The sequence below is a fragment of the Candida tropicalis genome (assembly GCF_000006335.3).
Source record: "Candida tropicalis MYA-3404 genomic scaffold supercont3.11, whole genome shotgun sequence".
NCBI classification, from domain to species: Eukaryota; Fungi; Ascomycota; class Pichiomycetes; order Serinales; family Debaryomycetaceae; genus Candida; species Candida tropicalis.
Genome location: NW_003020040.1, coordinates 318,212 through 340,188, shown reverse-complemented (window position 1 = coordinate 340,188; position 21,977 = coordinate 318,212). Strand labels below are relative to the sequence as shown.

The 21,977-nt window shown below is 31.6% G+C and overlaps 9 protein-coding genes across 9 annotated transcripts; 7 read left to right on the top strand and 2 right to left on the bottom strand. All coding sequences in view use genetic code 12, as the record gives it.

The window, feature by feature from the left end:
* Positions 1 to 33: 33 nt before the first annotated feature.
* RIM13 (Rim13p) lies at positions 34 to 2,283 on the top strand (the record flags this gene model as incomplete). The annotated part of the gene is made up of 1 exon (XM_002546587.1): positions 34 to 2,283. One exon carries the CDS (start codon positions 34 to 36, stop codon positions 2,281 to 2,283), a length of 2,250 nt encoding a protein of 749 aa, XP_002546633.1.
* Positions 2,284 to 2,480: 197 nt separating this feature from the next.
* CTRG_06110 (dolichyl-diphosphooligosaccharide--protein glycotransferase) lies at positions 2,481 to 3,512 on the top strand (the record flags this gene model as incomplete). The annotated part of the gene is made up of 1 exon (XM_002546586.1): positions 2,481 to 3,512. One exon carries the CDS (start codon positions 2,481 to 2,483, stop codon positions 3,510 to 3,512), a length of 1,032 nt encoding a protein of 343 aa, XP_002546632.1.
* Positions 3,513 to 4,506: 994 nt separating this feature from the next.
* On the top strand, positions 4,507 to 6,828 carry CTRG_06109 (putative lipase; the record flags this gene model as incomplete). Its single annotated transcript, XM_002546585.1, has 1 exon — positions 4,507 to 6,828. One exon carries the CDS (start codon positions 4,507 to 4,509, stop codon positions 6,826 to 6,828), a length of 2,322 nt encoding a protein of 773 aa, XP_002546631.1.
* An 89-nt stretch (positions 6,829 to 6,917) lies between these two features.
* CTRG_06108 (DNA-directed RNA polymerase III subunit) lies at positions 6,918 to 7,412 on the bottom strand (the record flags this gene model as incomplete). Its single annotated transcript, XM_002546584.1, has 1 exon — positions 6,918 to 7,412. The coding sequence occupies one exon, from the start codon at positions 7,410 to 7,412 to the stop codon at positions 6,918 to 6,920; it is 495 nt and encodes a 164-aa protein (XP_002546630.1).
* A 1,559-nt stretch (positions 7,413 to 8,971) lies between these two features.
* On the top strand, positions 8,972 to 10,123 carry CTRG_06107 (uncharacterized protein; the record flags this gene model as incomplete). The annotated part of the gene is made up of 1 exon (XM_002546583.1): positions 8,972 to 10,123. The coding sequence occupies one exon, from the start codon at positions 8,972 to 8,974 to the stop codon at positions 10,121 to 10,123; it is 1,152 nt and encodes a 383-aa protein (XP_002546629.1).
* Positions 10,124 to 10,417: 294 nt separating this feature from the next.
* CTRG_06106 (uncharacterized protein) lies at positions 10,418 to 11,146 on the top strand (the record flags this gene model as incomplete). Its single annotated transcript, XM_002546582.1, has 1 exon — positions 10,418 to 11,146. One exon carries the CDS (start codon positions 10,418 to 10,420, stop codon positions 11,144 to 11,146), a length of 729 nt encoding a protein of 242 aa, XP_002546628.1.
* A 235-nt stretch (positions 11,147 to 11,381) lies between these two features.
* On the top strand, positions 11,382 to 13,709 carry PPR1 (Ppr1p; the record flags this gene model as incomplete). The annotated part of the gene is made up of 1 exon (XM_002546581.1): positions 11,382 to 13,709. The coding sequence occupies one exon, from the start codon at positions 11,382 to 11,384 to the stop codon at positions 13,707 to 13,709; it is 2,328 nt and encodes a 775-aa protein (XP_002546627.1).
* Positions 13,710 to 13,837: 128 nt separating this feature from the next.
* On the bottom strand, positions 13,838 to 15,952 carry CTRG_06104 (uncharacterized protein; the record flags this gene model as incomplete). Its single annotated transcript, XM_002546580.1, has 1 exon — positions 13,838 to 15,952. The coding sequence occupies one exon, from the start codon at positions 15,950 to 15,952 to the stop codon at positions 13,838 to 13,840; it is 2,115 nt and encodes a 704-aa protein (XP_002546626.1).
* A 4,124-nt stretch (positions 15,953 to 20,076) lies between these two features.
* Positions 20,077 to 21,855, top strand: CTRG_06103 (uncharacterized protein; the record flags this gene model as incomplete). The annotated part of the gene is made up of 1 exon (XM_002546579.1): positions 20,077 to 21,855. One exon carries the CDS (start codon positions 20,077 to 20,079, stop codon positions 21,853 to 21,855), a length of 1,779 nt encoding a protein of 592 aa, XP_002546625.1.
* Between the last annotated feature and the right edge of the window lie 122 nt (positions 21,856 to 21,977).

Here is a 21,977-nt window from a genome sequence, read left to right as displayed (position 1 = left end):
TGATTCAATCGATTCCTCTAATTTAATCACAACATGAAAAAATCAACGCGCAAAAAAAAAAAAAAAAAAAAAAAAAAAGGAAGAAGCAACCCCAACTCGTGGTTGGATCTTCAACTTAGACTATATATCACCACCCCTATGAATCTTGAACAATACCTATATCATATAGAAAGGAGTCACTTATTCCTATCCATAGATGATACTAAGCAAGCCAAAAAGGAATGTTTGCAAGCAGTGAAAATTTTAAATACAGTGGCTAAAGATTCGAAAGATCTTCCCCATTTAAAGACCATATCTCAAGTCACTCTCAACTACTATGATTCAATTGACAAGGAGCCCAGGAATGTGTCAGACAAACTAAAATGGATAGTGTCTAAGACAACACCAGAGAATTTTTTTCCACCACTTATTCGATTTAATGATGTAAGCTCCAACCATGAATTGTTTATTGACAACGAATCCGAATTCAATGATCCTGACCAGATTCTTCGGCAATTACCTAAAGAAGAAGCATTGTATAAATCTCGAGAAATTCTAAACTGGGGTAACAACTATAGTGATTTAACTAATCTTTATCAAGATATTTTACCGAATTGCTCATTTGTGTCGTCGTTCTTAGCAATTGCCGACAATAAGATTCCCATTATAGATATCATTAGTCCTCATAAGAAATCCAACAAATATAAAGTACAGCTTTATTTTAATGGAACGATTAGATGTGTAACCATCGATTCGAAATTACCTATCATGCCGAATTCCAGAAACTTGATTATAAAATCATCAACGGATCCAAACTTGTATTGGCCAGCATTAATTGAAAAAGCGTTTTTGAAAATAATGGGGAAAGGTTATGTTTTCAATGGTTCAAATATGGCAAACGATGCATATTTATTGAGTGGATGGTTACCACAAATTATTAAAATAGTCAATGGGAAACTACCAGATAATATGGGTGATTTATGGGAATTCAAATTACAAGGCAAGGTTACCTTGGGTATAGGTACTGGTTCATTAAGTAAGAAACTAAGTACACTGTTGCATTTAATTAATGAGCATGATTATATGATTGAAAAATATCACCCCAAGGATGGTTCTATAACTGTGAAAAACCCATGGTTGGATCAGAAAAGCCAGAGGCTTATAAATGTCAAAGATTTTACATATTTTCGTTACTTGTATGTTAATTGGAAACCTGATGATATTACGTGTCAGCAGAATTTTTTGTATGACGTGAAACCATACTGTTTTAACCAACCACAGTTCACAATAACAAATGTTGAAGAGTCCTGGTTGTTGTTGGAAAGACATTTACCAGAGGAGAAACAATGGATGGATATCAATGTTTTTGATACAGCACATAAAGTGATATCGCCAATGCAATACAAAAAATATCTATCTGTTGAAACAAATAATCGATTGCAATTAATCAAACTCAAGCCAGGAATATTTACAATTGTTATATCGTCGAACGTTCCAGGTAAATTCACATTAACTTCGTTTGGAGGTAAATTCACAAAACTGAAATTTGAGCACGAGAATTTTAAAACCATAGATGGTGATTGGAACTGTGATACTAATGGAGGTAATTGGGCTATGTCAACTTATATTAACAATCCACAATATGACATTGTTATCAAAGAACCTACTAAATTGATTACTGGAATGTATGGAAAAGGTCAAATAAATTTTCACTTATTCCATAGTGACAGAAAAGTCGGTCAACGATTACGTACTTTTGATAAAACCAAGTTGGAAAACTATCAGAACTATAATTCCTCTTTTCAATTTCAAAGTTATCGTCTATCACCTGGAAACTACAAACTAGTTGCCTCTGAATATGAACGAGGCAATGGTGATTTTCAATTGGTATTCAATTCAAATAATCCTGTTGAAATTATAAAAATTCCCCAAAGTTTAGGATTATATACTACCAAGACATCATTTCATTGGGAGAATACAAACAGATACAAATTTTATTTTGATACCACCAATTATAACACCCAGGTCACATTCCATATCAATTATTTCAATACTGAAACTGAGGATTATGAGCTTCAAAACAATTATCGACCTGCTATCAGGGCATCAATTTTTCATAGTCGAACTAAGCAACCAATTCAGATAAACGAAGATTTCAATGACTGTTTATATGGTATATTTGTGGATGAATTATTACATGAACCAGGTGAGTATATCCTTCTTATTGAAAGATTTGAAATTGGGTATGGTAGATGTACCATTGACATTGGTTCAAGTTATAAAGTACAAATCAAAGCAACATAGAGTCGTGTAGATAATACAAAAAAACCACTTTTTGTCTGGACTCAATTCGTGCGCGTTGACATTTTTTTTCTCTCTCTTTTTGTTTCGGTTGTTGCCAGGTTGGTTGGAAGTAAATTTTTCATAAACCAAGCCTAGTTGTTGAACAACAAATTAGTTACTTGTCAATAAGCAAATCACCACCAGCACCACCATATATAATGAAATACTCAATTCTAATTTTCATTATCTCCTTATGGTCATCATTGGTATTTGGAGGATTAACCAATCAAGAATTATTATCTATTGTTAAAAACAACAAGCAAAAATTGATTCCTTTAAATGATCAAAATTTTGAAACAATTTTAAATGGTAAAAGAGATTATCATATTGTTGCGTTATTAACTAGTGAATCGCCAAATATTAATTGTGTATTATGTCGTGAAATTGGACCAGAGTTGAGTATTATTGCCAATTCTTGGTTTAAAGATCATCCAAATGGTTTAACTGAACAAGAATTAATGGTTGAAGATGAAGATGGTGAAGAACAACCATTACTTAAAAACATTTACTTTTTCAAATCGGAATTTCTTGAATCAAAGAAATTGTTTTCTATTTTGAAATTACAAAATATTCCTAAATTGTTTTATTTCCCTCCAACTGAAGCTTTGGGTCCAAATAATTACTTGACTGAAAAAGTTGAATATCAATTCTTCCAAGGTGATCATAAAGATTTAATGAAGAATTGGTTTAGTGGTTTAACTAGTCATAAATTCAATTTATATATTCCAGTCAACAAAACCAAACTTGTGCTTAATGCTGTTGGTGCGTTTGCTGTTGTTCTTTTGGCTAAGATATTCTCCAAACAAATTATACATTTTGTTACTTCCAAACTTATTTGGTGTGCGGGATCCTTGGTTGCGGTATTGTTGTTTACTACTGGTTACATGTTTAATCAAATTAGAGGTGTTCCATATCTTAATGAACATCGTGATGGCAGAGTTGAATATTTTGCACCAGGACAACAAGCCCAATTTGGAGTTGAAACTCAAATCATGTCATTTGTCTATGGTTTATTGAGTATTTTGGTTATTGTTTTGATTAAACGCGTTCCAGAAGTTAAAACTGGAAGCGTAAACTTGGTATTGGTTATCATTATCAGTACATTTATCTTTATCATGTTCAGTTTGCTTTTGTCCATATTTGGTGGTAAAGCCCAAGGTTTCCCATATAGATTTATACACATTTTCTAAAACATAATCCAAGACTAGTTATTATTGTTCCAAGTTATCTACTCTTTTTTCAATTTTATCTAATGTTTTCAAACATGTGTCTAACCTTTTTCTCAACTCTTTAATCTTATGAAATTGATCAGATAAATCTTTTTCATTAATGAAACCTTCGTCCGCAAATTTTTGGAATTCTTGAAGTTTACTTTCAATAACTTTCAACCGCGTAAGTAAAATAAGTTGTGATTGGCTAAGAGATTCGAAATTCTCATTCAAATTATCAAATGACCCACTTAATAAAGTATGAGCAGTTAATTCAATCTGGTATAACTCTTGATGAATATCTGAATCCATTGGTTATAAGTATATAGGCACAAGTAGAGGATGGTTGCCAGCAGTCAATATATGGTTTTTTTTCTTCTCCCACTCTCTGTGGATTAAGAATCGCAACTGCATGTTTGTTGGTTTTTGTCTTTGCGTGGATTGAAAATAAACTCCGACGGTACGAAATTTTTGACAACCAGAATTAGACACAAGACACGACTAAGATACAGGAGAAAGAGGGAACGAAAAAATAAAAAGAATCACATGCCCCCAACAAACCAAAATCAAACCCAAAAAAGACTAGACAACCGTAGTATTAGCAACAGTACCAGTACCGGTGGCGGCAACAGTACCAATAGTGGCAGTAGCAGTCAAAAAAAAAAAATTATCACAGCATAATCTTAGCAACAAAGAATTTTTCTTTATTTTATATTTTTTTTTGCTTTATCGTATTTAATCACAGATAGTAACATACCTATAACTATAATTCACATTTCGTACTAAAACCCCCAATTTCCCCCATTGTTTTGGACAATAGAATAATAATACCAAAAGAGACAAGCATTACATATTCCATTGGGCGTATTGTTAATAATCCAGATTGAGTAAGAATTCAAGTGTATATTTTTTTTTACAGTCCTTGCCCCTTTGTGCCGAGGTCACCAAGAAAACAATTTTCACATAATATAAAAAGATGGTTGTAAACCTACATGTTGATCATAACCATGATAAAATTGAAGATGAACGACAGGAAGAAGAATTGGGAGAGGAAGAATTATCACATATTCCTATAGTAATGACAAAGACTCAATCGGATAACATGGAACATAAGATACTTTATCGACAGACCAAATCGGTTAAAGCAGGAGAAATTGAAAGATTTAAAATTAATTTCACACCTCATGCTGAAGGAGATGAAGTGATTATGCCTCCTACATTATGGGTGAAAGTTAAGAATTTAGAACCGGTTTCTAAGAGAGCCATTTATTTGGCTGGACCTTATATTCTTTATGTTGACTGTAAACTGCTGGATTACGACTCAAATACCAAATATTTCGTTACTGCTGATCAACCAGTGTTTGAACCTCAATTATTAGCAGGGCAGTCATTTTATATCCAGTTGTCTTGTCATACATTGAAGAAAAGTTATTCTTGGATAGTTGATGTTGTCTCCCAAATTATATTCAATAATACGATATCGATAGATTTTGAAATCATGATTGGTACTTGTAAGCAAGTGCTACATGATGCTTCTTTTGCAGAGAAGAATATTTTAAATTCAGATAAAGTCGGATGTTTTAATAGCTTGTTACATGTTGACAACTGGGATACTTTGGATCTTTGGAATTTGCCAGTTTTGCAACCAAACAAGCCTAAACATTTGGTGATTTTAACTCATGGTTTACATTCCAATGCAAGCGCAGACATGTTGTATTTGAAAGAGCAAATAGATAGAATAGTGGATTTAAGAAAATCTCATGATGAAGATATTGTTGTTAAAGCATTTTTCGGAAATATAGGTAAAACGGAAAGAGGAATCAAATATTTGGGAAGTCGAGTTGCAGAATATATCATTGACTTGATTACGGAAAACGATCTGTTGAATGATGGTAAAGTTGAGAAGATATCTTTTATTGGTCATTCATTAGGTGGTTGTGTCCAAACATTTGCCATTGCTTACTTGAAGATTAATTTCCCATGGTTTTTTGACAAAATCAAGCCTGTGAACTTCATCACTCTTGCTAGTCCTTTGCTAGGAGTTGTTAATGAAAACCCAAAAGTTGTTGAATGGGTGTTGCTGGCAGGGTTTGTTGGGAAATCAGGACAAGAGTTGGGATTGAAGGTTGTTGAAAACGATTCCAAACCATTGTTGTTGCTATTACCCACAGGTCCAACCCATGAAGTTTTGAAACAGTTCAAAAGAAGAACAATTTATGCTAATGCTATTAATGATGGAATTGTTCCGTTGCGTACTTCATCCTTACTATATCTCGACTACAAAGGGCTATCAGAGATTATAAACTCTGAAGAGTTGGCTCAGAGTGACACAACAGATAAAGTTCCTAAATCTGTCGAAAAGGCCAATTCATTCCTGGCAGTTCAGACATTATTGTCCTATTTCATGCCACAAAATCAATCTTCAGAAAGATACAAACGTTTCCAAACCCAAGATGTTCAAGCTGCGGCCACATCAGAAGGAATTGTTCATAAAGTGATTCCCAGCTCGACATTCTTAGATTCTGCTGCTTCATTGGTATTACCACCGTTGCCTTCAATGAAATATATTGTAGACCCATCATCTCGTGATAATGTTATTATTCATGACAAAATATATTATGAAAAGGACTTACCTGTGGCTAATACAGAAGAAAAGTTGAGTTCATTTGAAAAACTTGAAGAAGAAATTGCTCGTGAATATCATAAGAATATGGGTTGGAGAAAAGTTGTGGTTAAGATTAAACCCGATGCTCATAATAATATATTTGTACGAAGACGTTTTGCAAATGCTTATGGATGGCCAGTTATTCAACATTTAGTGGAGAATCACTTTGGTCAGAATAGAAGTTCAGATTTGAAAATCCCAATGGTTGCAACCAAAATGAATGAGAGTTTAAGTACTGATTCATTGGATCGAGAACTTGATTTGAGTAGAATTGCGTCCCGTGATTTGATTTCAAAACAAAATGATGAGATTGATAAAAATACTCGAGAAGAAGAGACAGCGGCTACAACATCAGTTGGTCATGATTGGATTAATTCAGAACATAATGGAGATTCATTATTTTCATTAGGGGTTACTGGATTATTAGGAGAGGTGACAGAAATGATGGGGGATTTTAAAGATCTGATTACAAAATATACTATTAATCCTCCAGCTTTACCTATTATTGGACAAATACCCATTCCTGCTGCTTTAATGACGCCTACTGATACCACCAACACTACAACTAATACTATTCCTGAAAATGGTGATTTAGGATTAACAAAAAATGGCGTAATGAATGATTTTATATAGAAGTTTTATTTGTGTTTTCTTTAATTCTTGTATTAAGTTTTTAGTATTATTATTATATATATATATAACGGTTATGGTTTGTTTTGATTTTATTCCATTTCAACATCTTCTTCTTGTTCTTCCTCTTCGCCTTCTTCACCTTCTTCTTCTTCTTCTTGTTCGATAGGGAACAATTCATTAATTTTAGCAATTATACTCTCACTTGTTTCTTCACCCAATCTTTCTTCACATTCTTCAACAATAGCATAAAGAACAACTAAAGATCTTGGTAAACTATTAATAATTTGTAATTTTTCAATTTTCATTAATTCAAAAGTATTTAAAAATTCCATTAATGATTTAAAACTTTCATCTGATTGAATAACATTACTTGCATTATTTTCTAAACATAATAATACATTTTTTGTAATAATTTCTAAATTAATTCCACAAGCAGTATAATACTTCTTATCTTTTCTTTTATGATTATATTTTGAATCTTCATTTGGTTCAAATGTCCAATGATATTTCTTCTTCAAGGACTCTAAATGTTGCGTTACTTCATAATTTGATAAAAATGAATCTCTCTCTGTTAGTATCTTCATTGTTGTTATGTAATTTGTGTGTACGTGTGTGTGTTGTTGATCTTAAGATGGAAATGGGGTTTTCTGTTTTGCAGTACAAGATGAGGTTTTTGATTCAGTTCTCAAAAGTTTTCTGTTCTTCTTGAAACTACAGAAAAAAAAAAAAAACGTGATAATATACACGTGATACATGGTTATAAGACCGATGGAGAATTTAATTCACATGGTTGTGATGACAATCATAGCCAATCTTGTGTTACTCTAAAGCATGTAATGTTTAAAAGCGTTAGTATATTATGATTATGGGGAATCATTGATCTCATTATTTTATTGAAAAAGAATGTAGAATCATCATTTATGATACAAGAATGTGACTTTGCTAGTTCCACACTCCTATTAATCATTGGTTTAGCTAATAAATGATGTGTTTTGAACAGAGGTGTGTCATTTGCTTTTCCACGTGACTGTTTCTATTACCAGGGAAGTGTACATACTCTTTGAGGTGACACAACGCGTGGATTGTTTTTGCTATTATTATTATTATTATTCTTAAGTTTGAAAATCCGATAAAGGTACAAAAATTGACAATCAATTCCGCCTGTTTCAAGATTTGTTACAGGAGTAAGAAACACAGAGGAGAGGAGAGACAGTGACTGCTAGTGTATGGAATATGCAACAAGTGTTTTCCACTATGTGATATGTTTTGAATTGAGTTGTTTTTTAGAAAAAAGTGATTGCCTTGTTTGAGACGGGAAGTACGTGAAAGATCTCCTCGTCTTGGAATTTTCACTTTGACGATAGTTCATGCGCAAGTAAATTGAATATGAAAAAGAGATACATTTACCGGGGAGAAACAGGCTTCTCTTTTGAACTGGTTATTTTCTTGATTGGGATGTTTGGAAAGGAGCCAAAGCAAGTGAAGAAGAATTCTTATTATTATTACTTTTTTTTGTACTGTGGGCAATGATAATTGTAACAAGAAGGAATGTCTTACAATAACGATTAACATCAAACTTTCATTTGTTAGATGTTTTTGTTTTATTTTTAGTTTTACTTTCTTTCTTTATCATGCAATGCAATAAGCATAATTGCTTATACATGTACACATCGTAAGAACCACCAACCACAACCACGAATAAACAAAGTTTTCTTCTGTTTCGCTTTGGTACTAATTTCGGCTTTGTCTTGTATTGTATTTTGCCCTAAAATTAAAACACGATTGACCTTCATCTACTCCCTTTCACTTAAGTTATACAAGGTCATGGGATCTGCATAACACTACGCTAATTATAATTTGACAATCGGGGTTAATTTCCTTCTTTATTCTTCTTCTTCTTCTTCGTCATCATCAGCATTATATAAAAATAATTTTCTTTCTCTTTTATTTATATATATTTTTTAATTATTTTAATAAAGGTGACATTTTACTACCTTTATTCAATAAACAGAAAACCGTTTCATTCATTGTATAAATACCGTTTCATTTCATTGTATAAATACCCTTTATTGTTGTTTTAATTCTTTTTTACGTTTCCAATTTTATTTTGTTGTTGTTCTGTTTATTAATCAATATCATCGTCATGGCCGATGTATCAATAAGTTCGGGTTCTATAGTGAGTTCCATTTCAAGAGGGTCTACATTAAGTTCAACACATACAAACACAACTCCAGTTCAAGTTAAAGAATCCCAAAATGTCAATTTAACAAGCATACAATGTGAATATACTCCTATAGACATAACGCAAACAATTGCACAATTTGAACTCGATGATTCATTACCTTTTAGATTATCCAAACATGTTATTAAAAAAATTTCAACGGAATTTGTTGATAAATATTCAGCTATGGAGATTCAAAAACTTGCAGATTTATTAGTTGCTTTAGTTTATATTAAATCATTCAAACAAATCTGGTCGTCTATGAATATTGAATCTCCAAATGAAGAAGAAACCATATTACAGGGTATATCAGAATTAAATATTGCTGTACCTGAACGAGTTGATGTATTATTATCAGGATTAGGGAATATTCAAACAGAATATGGTACTATGAAACTTTTGTGGCCAATAACAACTGCAAAAACTTGTTTAGTGAATGCTTTAAAGTATGGATCTTCATATTTTGGTGAGAAAGTCTTTTCAAGATTCTTCCCACCTTTTGAAAATGGATATACAAATAAACTAATTTGGTGTGATGATGAAGGATTTGATAAATTTTATCATTATTGTTTGCGATATTTAGCTAAATTTGGTCCTATTCAAAATAAATCGGTTCAAGATTTAGAAAATTCAATTCCACAGTGGTTTCTCGATGAAAATCCAGATTATTTAGTAGTATTTCTGGCACATTTAATAACTAAAGCAGAATGGATTGAGAAATTGCAAACTTATGATTTAAATGATGATGTTATTAAATCATTGGATATATTAGGATTACAATTTTGTACTGTTCAATCAACAACATTGAAATCTTTATGTACTAGATTACAATTATCTTATGATAAATTTGAATCAATTAAATTTGATAATATCTTTAGAATGAGAAGAACTAGAGGAACAGGTAAAGGATGTTTGGGTCAACTTTGTCAAAGTACTGGTAAGAAATCTTATTCTAGTGCATTCCCATTCACCGATTCAAATAGAACCTATGGATATATGCTACGACCAAGTGTTTTCTACGAAGTAACTAATAAAGATCGAGCATTAATGTTATTCTCCAAGATGGTTGATTAGATGTTGTGTAAGTTAATACATGTATAATTTTTAGCAGTCAATTTCTCTGTAACGTGTGTCGTACACGTCCTCCATTTTTGTACTTTGAGGATTCTGACTTTAGGGCGATCGGCGACATCAACAACAACAACAACAAACATTGACCCATTTGGCTGGTATGTGTCAAGAAGGTGAATGTCACGAGGGGATGTAAAACAAATGGACAACAGAGTTCTAAAAAAAAAATACTTTAGTTATTCATTCAATCATTCTTCTTCTTCTTTGGCGCAGTAGTTGCTAGTCAATAGTTCTACGATGCTTAGAATTTTTACTTTTGATGAGAAGAGATTGGGTATCCATAATGAAAGATTTGCTTATATTCCGGTAGATTCAGAAGAGGAGATCACCAAAGGACTTGAAAATACTAAAGATGAAGAAGTTTTTGAAACAAATTTTTATCATCATTATCCATTATATGTCAACAATTATGCTGTTGTAAAATCAAATGAAATTGAACTTAGATCAGTATTGAACCCTGGAAAATCAATCAAAATCAAAGAAGATGAATTAACTCAAGCAATATATCAATATTACCAAGTCGAACATATAGATTTTTACGTGTTTTATAAAGATGAATCTGATTTACAATTTCTTAAAGAAAATTCAAATTGTCAAACTTCACAACCTATTTTCACCAAGATTAAAAAATGTACTAAAGAAATAACTAAAAAATACGTTGAAAGTCGTTTGAAAAAAGACTCATCAGGAGTAAATCTTAATTACTATTACATTGATGAAGAAACCCATCAATTGATATTGACTTCATTAATGGAGGAGTTTGCCTATAGAACACATGATGTTGTTGTTGATAAAGTTGAATCAATTCCATTGTCTAACATTGAATTATATTATAAGCTTGGTAATGATGACGGGAATTACAAGACAATTGATGGTTATAGAGACATCAATAGGTGCTATGATGATGATGATTTCTTACGAGATGAAATAACATATGTACCACAACTGAAGCGAAACATGGACTGACATAGTATCACTGATTGGTAGTAATAGGTTTATGTACAGTTTTTGCCGGAACTCGGGAGTTACTCGTTCCGTGTATTTTTATTTTCCGGAATTTTTTGGTTAATACACAAAGTTTGTTTTGCAGGAGATCGCAAAAAAATTTTTCTTCTTATCAAGAACCAATCAATTTTGTAATTTAATTCAAGGGAGTGGGGAGGAGAGGAAAAGAAATAGGATTCAATACTCTTTTGGACTCATGGGTGAACCAGCTAAAAAGAAAGCCAAAACCGCTACTACCGCGGTATCAGAATCAAGAATATCACGTACCATTGCTGCTTGTAAACGATGTCGATCCAAAAAAGTCAAATGTGATCAAGAGTTCCCTCAATGTGGGAAATGTAAAGCCAGAGGTGTTGAATGTATTGGTGTTGACCCTGTTACTGGCAGAGAAATTCCAAGATCTTATATTATACATCTTGAAGAAAGAGTCAAACAGTTGGAAAGTCAATTAAAACAACAAAGCTACGGTAGCAGTGGTCGTGGGGATGGCAGTAATAGTAGTTGTACCGAAACAAACAATAACATTCCTATTCCATTGAAACTCCCCAATGGGGTGGATGAGTCAACGAAAGAGCCTATATCATTTTCAAAATTAATGTCAACTGCTGTTAAAGTTCAACAGAAAACTCAAGAACCTTTGAAAATTGAAGTTAGTCATACTAGATCTGGAAATGAAGATTATGAAATTTTACCTGCTGTATTACCACCAAAGAGTACTGCTGTGCAATTTCTCCAAGTATTTTTCCATCAATGTAATTCCCAAATTCCATTATTCCATCGTGAAGAATTTCTTAGAGATTATTTCATTCCGATTTATGGGAAATTTGATGAATCTATTTCATTGGCATCCAACAGTACAACTATTAATACGTCGTTTTTTCAACATTTATATACCAATGGACAACAATGTTGGTTTGATACATACAAGAATGAGATTCAAGATAAATTATCAGGAGAAGAAGAAGGAGATGATGATTCTTCTGAGGTTGATATACACAAATTGTCGGAAAGAATAATTCCACCAGTTAAATTTAGAAAAGCTTTGTATTTTTTGAATTTAGTATTTGCAGTTGCAACTTCCACTCATCATTTAAGATATCCGGTTCATATATCTGAATCATTTAGATTAGCAGCAATGAAATACTCACAATATGTTGAGCATTTAAGTGATCAATTAGAACATTTACAAGGAATATTATTATATGCACATTACTCAATTATGAAACCTACAAATCCTGGAGTTTGGTATATCATGGGACAAGCGTTGAGAATTTGTGTTGATTTGGATTTACAAAATGAAATGAAAACTAAATCTAAACAAAATATAAATATTGATAGTTTTACAAGAGATAAAAGAAGAAGAATATTTTGGTGTACATATTCAATTGATAGACAAATTTGTTTTTATCTAGATCGTCCGTTTGGTATACCTGATGAAAGTATTAACACTCCATATCCTTCAAATTTAGATGATTCTAAAATTATTCCTCGTGATGTTATAACTGATTATACTTTAGCTGATGATGTTAGTTATAAAAATGTATCACTTGCATTTTTCAAAATTAGAAATATTCAAAGTCAAGTAACTAAAATTCTTTATACCAGCGGTGAAGTACCGAGGAAATATACTGATTTAAATCATTGGAAACAATCAATATTACTTGAATTAGAACATTGGAAGAATGAATTACCTAATCTGGTACAAATGAATTGTAATTTTAATCCAATTTTTTTCAATTTAAATTATCATCATACTTTATTATATATTCATGGTTTAAGTCCAAAGAATTATAAGCTTTCAATTACTGATTATGAACAATTATCCAATTCTGCTAAAGAAGTGATTAATTGTTATACTCAATTATTACATACTAAAAGTATAAATTATACTTGGGCAGGAGTACATAATTTATTCATGGCGGGTACATCATATTTATATGCATTATATAATAGTCCAGAAATCAGGATTTCAAATCCTATAAATGAAGTCAAAACTTTTACAAATAATTGTTTAACTGTGTTGCAATCATTTTTAGGTAGATGTGATGTTGCAGGATATTGTTGTGAAATTTTTCACAATTTAACAATGGTTATATTAAAATTAAACTATAATCAACAAGAATTATCTGATTTTGAAACAACAACATCATCATCAAAAGTGTCAAGAGAAAGTTTGTATCGTATAAATAATGGAAATGTTCATTCAAATTTATTTCATTTAGTTACTGAATTGGATCATTTAAACCCTTTGATTAATTCATCTAATAATAAAATTAATAAAGATTATGAAGAATTTAGTATGAATAGTGATTTATCACCACCTCCAATTGTGATTCAATGGAATGATCAAGATGTTGAATCTTTTTTCAAAGAATTAAATCAAGCTGATCAACATCATCAACAACAGGAGCTTCATAATCCCGTTGTTTCTCCTGCTAATTCTCGTGAAGGGAAAGAAACCTTTGAATTATTACATGATATGCCTAATGAAATCATCTGGGGCGAATTCTTCACTAGCAAATAACTATAGAACTTGTATAGAAATATAAAATGAAATTCACATATATTAGTAATCATAATTATACAACAAACAAGAATAAAAAAGAAGATATTAAAAGTAATGGACTTTTTTTTTTTTGGAGGGGGCAAGTATCAAACATCAACATGTTTAACTGGAGCTGGACCTAAAGTATATTTACCTATTAATGGAGGAATGAACACTTCATAACTTATACTAGGACTTTTATAATCTTCTTTATCTTGTTCAAATCTTATATTAGTAACCAAAGACTCACCAAATAATGGATATTTAACATTTCTAGAATCAGATTTTTTACCATCCATTAAATCTTCGCCTTGTTTAAAAATAGGTTGTGGGAATTTTCTGAATGGATCATCTTGATTAATTGAATCTTGATAAAGAATAGATTGTTTACCAATAACTAAATCACTCCAATTTCTTTTATTTAAGAATTGTTTATTGTCACGACTTGAACCATCAACATCTTTAATAAAAATTGGAACCATATCTTCATCAGTATCTCTATTGAAATGATGAATACTACTTCTTTTATTTAATAATCCAGCCATGGCATCAGGTGGAGGAGCATTGACAATTGCAGAACTAATGACATTAAATATTAAACGAGGATCAAATTCAGGAGTTTCACAAACATCCTTATTTAATTCTTGAGTATCCTGGCCTTCTAAATAATAATGAGCATTTGGATGCTTATGGAATTTTGATTTCATACGTCCAAAACAACCTAAATGAACATCACCAGATAAAATAGTTATTCTAACTCCTTTTGAGGCTCCAAATTCCATAAGTTGTTTAATTAATCTATTACGTTCAGCTTTATGATGATTAGAACACCAATGATCATTCAAATCATCTAAAACTTCAACATCTCCATCAAATTCATTAACTAAACCTTTACTAATAACCCCCTTTTGAGCCAATTTACGAACTGGAACTAATGCTCGAGAAGTTAAAATCCATTCCAACCAAACTAAACGTGGATAAAAAATTGGAACTCCCAACATAACTAATAAATGTTTAGTATCTGGAGTTTGGGCGATTTCATTATTTAATCGATCAAAAATGTTCTTATAAGTTGAAGGATCAACAATTTGTTTTAATTTTCTTTCAGTACGACAATCCAATCCTAATAATGAAATTTCTTTACCTAATCTCATAAATACTGAGTGGTTTTTTTGTTTAATAAATGGTCCCTTTTTGGATCCCAATACCCAAGATGGATCCAGTTCATGAATTTTCTCTTCTGGATCAGTGTGATGTTGGAAAAGCATATAATACTTATAAGCTACATTACCAACTGATGAAAAAATTGGAGAAGCCATAGTAGAATCATGATAAGAACCAAACCCATCAATGATATCATGATCATCGTAGATATTAACACAAGGAATTTGGGAAGCGGTTAATGGAAATAAGGATTCTAAAGCAGATGAATTGGTACCTTTCCAATAACCTTTACCAAACCAACCCAAATAATGGTTCAAATAGAAATTCTTAAATTCTTCAATAATAACTTCATCAGCTTCCATGTGTCTTTTCTTTAAAGAATTCAATTCTGTCCATTCTTTCAATCTTTCTGAATGTAATTTAATAGCATCACAATAAATTTGATCCCCACCTCCCAACATGACATGATAATGTTGTTTGCTATGTTTATTTAAAACATCTAACCAAAGGGAAGATTTATATTCTTTAGCATCTGAACCCAATGAAAAGCCATTACAAGAATAAGAAATGACATTCATTGATTGAGTCACACTAGGAATGAAAAATTGGAAATTTGGTTTATAATGACCATTAATATAATATTGAACTTTTTGTTCATAATCAACCATAGTTAAATTGATAGTATATCTAAAGAATGAATAACCATCTTCTTCAAAGAATTTAACAACTGGGAATTCTCCTTTTTGAAATTCTCCACCATGAGATTTTTCATCACTTGGACCAATTGTATAAGAAATTGTTGGATGTTCACCTCTTTCAATATTTTTAACAACAACTAAGATGGTACCTCTGTAACTAGGTTCACCATTTTCCCAAGTACCTAATAATCTTAAAATTGGACCACAAGAAATATCCAAACCTGCTAAGTTTTCACCAAAAGGAGCTTCTTTGGGGACATTGTTTCGAGAATTCTGATTGATTTTGTAGTAATCTTCGACTGGAATTGGATCAAACCAATCTTCAGGAATTGAAGAATCTTGATGAGCTTGTGATGGCATAATAATTGGTCCAATTAAATCAACAATTGGTTATGAAAAAAGAAGAAAAAGAGTATATGCTACTTTACAGAAAAAAAAAATTTTTCAGCCATTCCTGTTAGAGATGTTACAAATGTGTTTTGTGAGGTTTACCTGAGATTTCTCAGATAGCAAGCAAGAAAGTAAGCAATTTAAAACAACAAAGCAAAAGTGGACAAATTTCATGTTATTCCAAATTAGGAAATCCAAGATGAGACTGTGAAGTTTCCTCGGTTAATGGAGATAAGACAGTTGATTGTTAAACACCATTATAAACTATCGATGACTTTTGTAATCGGACTAAATCCTATTCGATGACGAGTAAATTAATGAATAAACAATCATACGAGGCTGAATCTTAAATTGTGGTACAACTAAAACTCCCCCCCCCCCTTCCTTCTTTGATTGTTTAGTGTATCACGTGTTCCAACATAACCGGGTTTATCGTTCTATAAATCTATTTTTTTGTAACACTCGCACGACTTCAATGTTGTTGATTATATAATCAATGCTTTCCATGACGTCATATACACACACTCTCTCGCTCAGCCATTCTTAACATCAAGAAGAGCTTTCGTTAACTAAACTCATCGGAGGATTCAATTCCTTAATATAAGATATCTTCCGCTGATTCCTAGAGGAATACCCTGTTAAAAGGTTTAGTGATTTGTTCTTTTTTTTTTTTTTCTTTTTGTTTAGCACAGCCTTCAATTGTACAATTACACAGAGTTGAATATGTAATTTTGAGGTTCAAATCCCATTACTTCCATCGGAATTAAAGGTATTCATGATATAAAGTTGATATAGAAATTGAATATGATTTGTAATACGATTGTTTTTATGATATTATTTACTTATTTGTTTCTTATCTCTGTGTCTGAAATATCTGGTTGATCAATATTTACTTGAGTTTTTTAGCAATTGGTTACCGAAAAATCCACCTATTATAATGGATTCAATTATTAGGAAATTTATGCACAATCCGGGGAAAGAAATAGAAGTGCGTGATCAGACTAATCCTATATTGATCTACATACAAAGACAATAGTGAGGTTTCTTTTCAGATATCTGAAACGTGGGGTAGATCAAATATTGAATAAACCTATGAGATTCGTTAACTTTCTGTAAACTTTATGGGTATGTATCAGTTTATTTGGTAGCTACCAAGGACAGCTAAGCTTGAAATTCCTTTTTATAAGTTGCATTTTTTGAATGCGCTGTAGAGCATCTTGTGTGTGTGTATCACAAAACATTCAATCTGGCCATAATTCCAATTCAAGTAACACAATTAACTATAAATTACAGAATTAATTAGCAACCGTTAATTTAATCAATTTAATGTTTCTGGTTCTCACCAGAAGTAATGTCACAAAATTGAATCAAATTGGAAGGGATTAATCATCAAGAATGTTTCAGTTCTCTTATGTATCCAACTCGTCAATTGCTGAACAACTTAGCAATTTGTTACACTATTAGGAGATATTATACCCAACAGTATGAAAATCAAAAAAAGCACTTGATAAATGCAGGAGGAATTTTTTTTTAATTAGTCAGGAGTGGAATGTATGATAATGCCTCATGAACATAAGAATTTAGGCAAAAACAATATCGATCGACATTGCATATTAAAACAAGGGTGCTCTTCTAACTTTTCTTTGTAAGATTTTGACTCTTTTCCACTCATCTTTATTGTCGTTAAGGAAAAGAAGTAGTTTAATAAAGTGTGCCTTTATTGATCCGGTGAAAAAAAAAAATCATTATCAATTGTTGATTGGAATAAATTTGTAAATGAAACGTTCTATTATAAATTAATTGGATGAGTTGTTTTTTGTTTCTAAACAATAGTTATCGGTCGTCAATGTACAATGTGAAGTAAAACGAACGAGCTAAATGGGTGGTGTTTTCTATAATGGCTTGTTGTGTACCGTTGAAGAGAAAGTGAACTAATATTTTCTTTTTATATATAATTCAATAGTAAAACATGGGGCATCTTAAATTTTTGTGATTTGCAAAGAAAGTGATACGACTCAGGTGTTACAAATAATTCAAATATCTCACCCCAGTATACTATTTCTAAAACTTTGAGCTTATATATGTTGCGGTAGTTAATTTGATAAGAGAAAGTATATATTATATTTTGGTATAAAACTTCCGAACATGTGATGTATCACAAATTAGGTATGTAACCGACAAAGCGATCAATCGGGGTTATTATTAATTTAACACAAATGGAATTGTGTATTCAGTCGTCTGTTTGCAATTATAAACAACACTCATATTGTCTGTGGGGGGTGTGGTGGGATGTCACGATCATTGTAGTCTAATACAATGGAAACAAAGTAGATCTAGAACTCTCGATAACAAGGTTCTATATCCTTTTTGAACTTGATTGTACAAATAAATGAATATTATTTTATCAAACAAACAATACAATTCCATCACAGCTATTGATTGGTTGGTATTCCCCCTCTCACTTTATAATACAAGTTCTTTCAATTTCATGTCATTTTGGCAGGGACACGCATGTCGTAAATGAGGCACATGAACACGACTCCGCGATAATATTTCCCACTATCAAGGGAGAGGGGAATCATGAGAGCAATACATAAATATCTGTAAATAATGTAAAAAGAAAAAGTATAGCAAATGAATGAAAGAGTATTACATGTGTGTACATGTATGTTTCACCTTATTTGCTCTCTCGAAACAACATTTTTATGATTTACAAAAGAGAAAAAAAAAGTTCCCCTTTAATGTTGAGTTCTTGAAATATACGATCGTCATCAGCACAAGCCAAAAAAAAAAAGGAAATGGAAAATTTAGTTAAATTAATTCAAGAGCAAGAATAGGGACTGGCCAATATAATAAAAGCTTGACACGCGTGAGGTTTACTCTTATCGATATGGTTATGAAATGGATCATTAGATGAATAGAATAGTTCGTTTGTTCCTTAGAAGGCTGTGTATTTTAATCTAAATGTGAACTGTAAGTTTGGAATTGTACCAAGAAAAATAATGATCCATGTAATGTAAGTTTGGTTTTTTGTTTTTAACACCGTATGACTTTCTTTCTTTCTTTCTTTCTTTCTGTAATCTAATATGTATTAAATATACACACACATACAAGATGTACATGCAAATTTAAATTATCAATACTACGAGTTTAAAAAAAATAATTTTCTTTTATGTTTCATTTGGTTAGTAGTCATAGTAGTGGTGGAAAATCTCAATTGGTAGCTTTAGTTCTGTTTTTGGAGTTAGTGCCTGCTCGTGCTCACGCGCGTGCGGAGTCGTGTACAATGTGTTAAACAAAATCAAATTGATAATCGTGCATGAACAACCAAAAAAAAATTATAGATATATATTTCTTGGCAGTCATTTCTTATGGTTATGTACAGTACAACAAGTATATTTGGTTATCACACTACCCAACACTTCAGTTTTCTTACATAAGCAGCCCACTCCCCATTCAACCACTCAAACAAACTCACTAAAAAAATTGGGTTACTTTTTTTTAGTGAGTTTCTGTCGATCACCAACAATATAAAGTAATATAAATTAACTGAAATTCCTCTTACATTTTCTTTTGGATTTTTATTTGCCCTTTTTAGTTTATTCTTGCTTTGAATTGAATTATCACCAAACAACGTGTTATTAACCAACCAATCCTTTATCCCAATTTAGAGTAATCGTTTAGAGTAGAGTAGAGTTTTTATCTGTTTGTTCTTTTTTGTAACTGTCATTGTATTGTACTTTATATTCTCATTTCAATTTTGCGTTTAATTATTTCCCCCTTTGTTGGCTTAGTATTTAATACCCATTACTACCCACCCCCACGAATTGAAATTATAAATTTCTTCACATTTCAGTTTCGAAATTCCTTTATTATTATTATTAATACTTCCTACTACAATATCAACTCACCCAAGTTTGGATATCACCATTCATTTAGCCACTCTTCCCCCTAAACATCTTTTGCATTATTCAATATCTCACCACTTCCAAGAGTTTGAAAATCATTTAATTTGCTATTATAATCAACTATCTATAAATTACAAGAGATAAGGAATAATAAAAAAAACCAGAAGCACATACTAGAAATATTAGATGACAACATTATTAACAACAACTGCCACTACCAATTCTAACTCGACTTCAACAAATACTACTACTGAGAAAGATTCTTTAACTCCAAGAACTACTTTTAGTCATACTCATTCGCATAATGGAAATATAAATCATATATCCCCTACTTATAGCAAGAGTTTACCAGAATTTGCAAGATGCGTTTCATTCAACAATATAAATCCTCCAGCATACGACTCCGATTCTCCTTTGAATAGTCCAATTTATGGTTCCAATGATAACTCAACAGCAGATGGTAATTATACTTTTTCTGCATCTTCAAGTTCCCATCCTGTTTCCTTAGATGAGTTTTCATTTGCTTATGGACGTAAGAATAGCAATCCTAACTCATACATTTCAAAAAGAAAACGTTTACGATTACCTCCCCCTCCTGAGAAATCAATTTTGAAAAATAGTGTTAGTTCTCAACAATTGGAGTATAATGACTTGTTTCAAAATAATCTAGCTGACGCTACGATAAATTATCACAAAGAAGAAGAACTATTAGATGAAGAGAAGGAAAATGGCAGTAGTTCTACAAGTAGTACTAATTCTTCTCCATTGTTGACGGCTGTTGCTGGTAATGGAAATGTTCCTGATTACAACGGGGCAAATCCACCAAGAAGAAAATCGCTTGCTGGCTTAACCGACGAAGAGTTGATGGCACTTGATCCTCAGTATAGTACTTCAAAAACGTCAAATGTGAACAAATTTAAATTTGATAATCAACAAACTTATTATTTATCCCCATCATCTAGAAGAACATCATTACCTTCAGAATCTGTTTCTCAATTGAATAAAAGACAAGAATATCCAACTTCTAATGAAAATAATTACAAATGTATTAGTTTATCCGCCAAAGCAAATAATAGTGTTCCGAGTGATTACAAGAGAACAATATTGACAATAATCAGTGGAAGAAAGCATACTTGGAAATCTTTAGATTGGTTAGTTACAAATGAACAATTTGAAGGTATTCTACAAGATGGTGATGCATTAGTAGTTGGAGCATTGGTCCCATTGAAATATTTGAAAAACAACAAAAAGAGATCCAAGGCGTCGATTGATGAGTATTTATTCCAAAAGTGTTCCAATTTATTAACTTATCTAATGTCTTATATTACGAAGCTAGATTTGAAAGTTAAAGTTACTGTTGAATTTGTTCTTGATTATGATGATGAAGATGACACGCTATGCACTACCATAAGCACCGGGAAAATCTTGCGAGGCAATAAATATATGATTTTCCATTTATTCAAACAATATCAACCTCATTTAGTTGTGTTGGGAAATCAAGATACTCCTTATAATAGTAAACGAAGAATATCAAGTTATTGTATAAAACATGGAATTTGTCCAGTTATTCAAATTGGTTGTACTGATTCTGGTACAGGTACCAGAAGACCAAAACCGGCAACAGCTATTAGATTTGCTGAAGATGATGAAGCATCAATTGAATCTGAAGAATCTGAGGAATCGGATTTTGTAACAAGTATTACAAAACGAATAATTTCAGTATCTGATAATGCATGTGCTAATTCAAAAAGCATGGAGAATTTGCATAATAAAGATTTCTATAAAGTGAAGTCAATGATCAGTATGGATGATGATGAAGAAGAACGAGTGAAACAAGACATGAAGAAGAAAAAGAGAAGAGAAAGTCAAGTCATTAGTGTTAAAAGTAATACAAGTACTGGTAATGTAAGTACTTCCAAACCCAAAAAGAAGTCATTTTGGAAGAAAATAGGATCAATATTTTAGTTCTTTTGTCATTTTTGTCATTTTTTTTATATATATATAAAGTGTTTTAACGTTATTTGTGAATGTATATATTATGTATTGTATGAGACTGATCATATGATTTATGTCACGTGTAGATTATG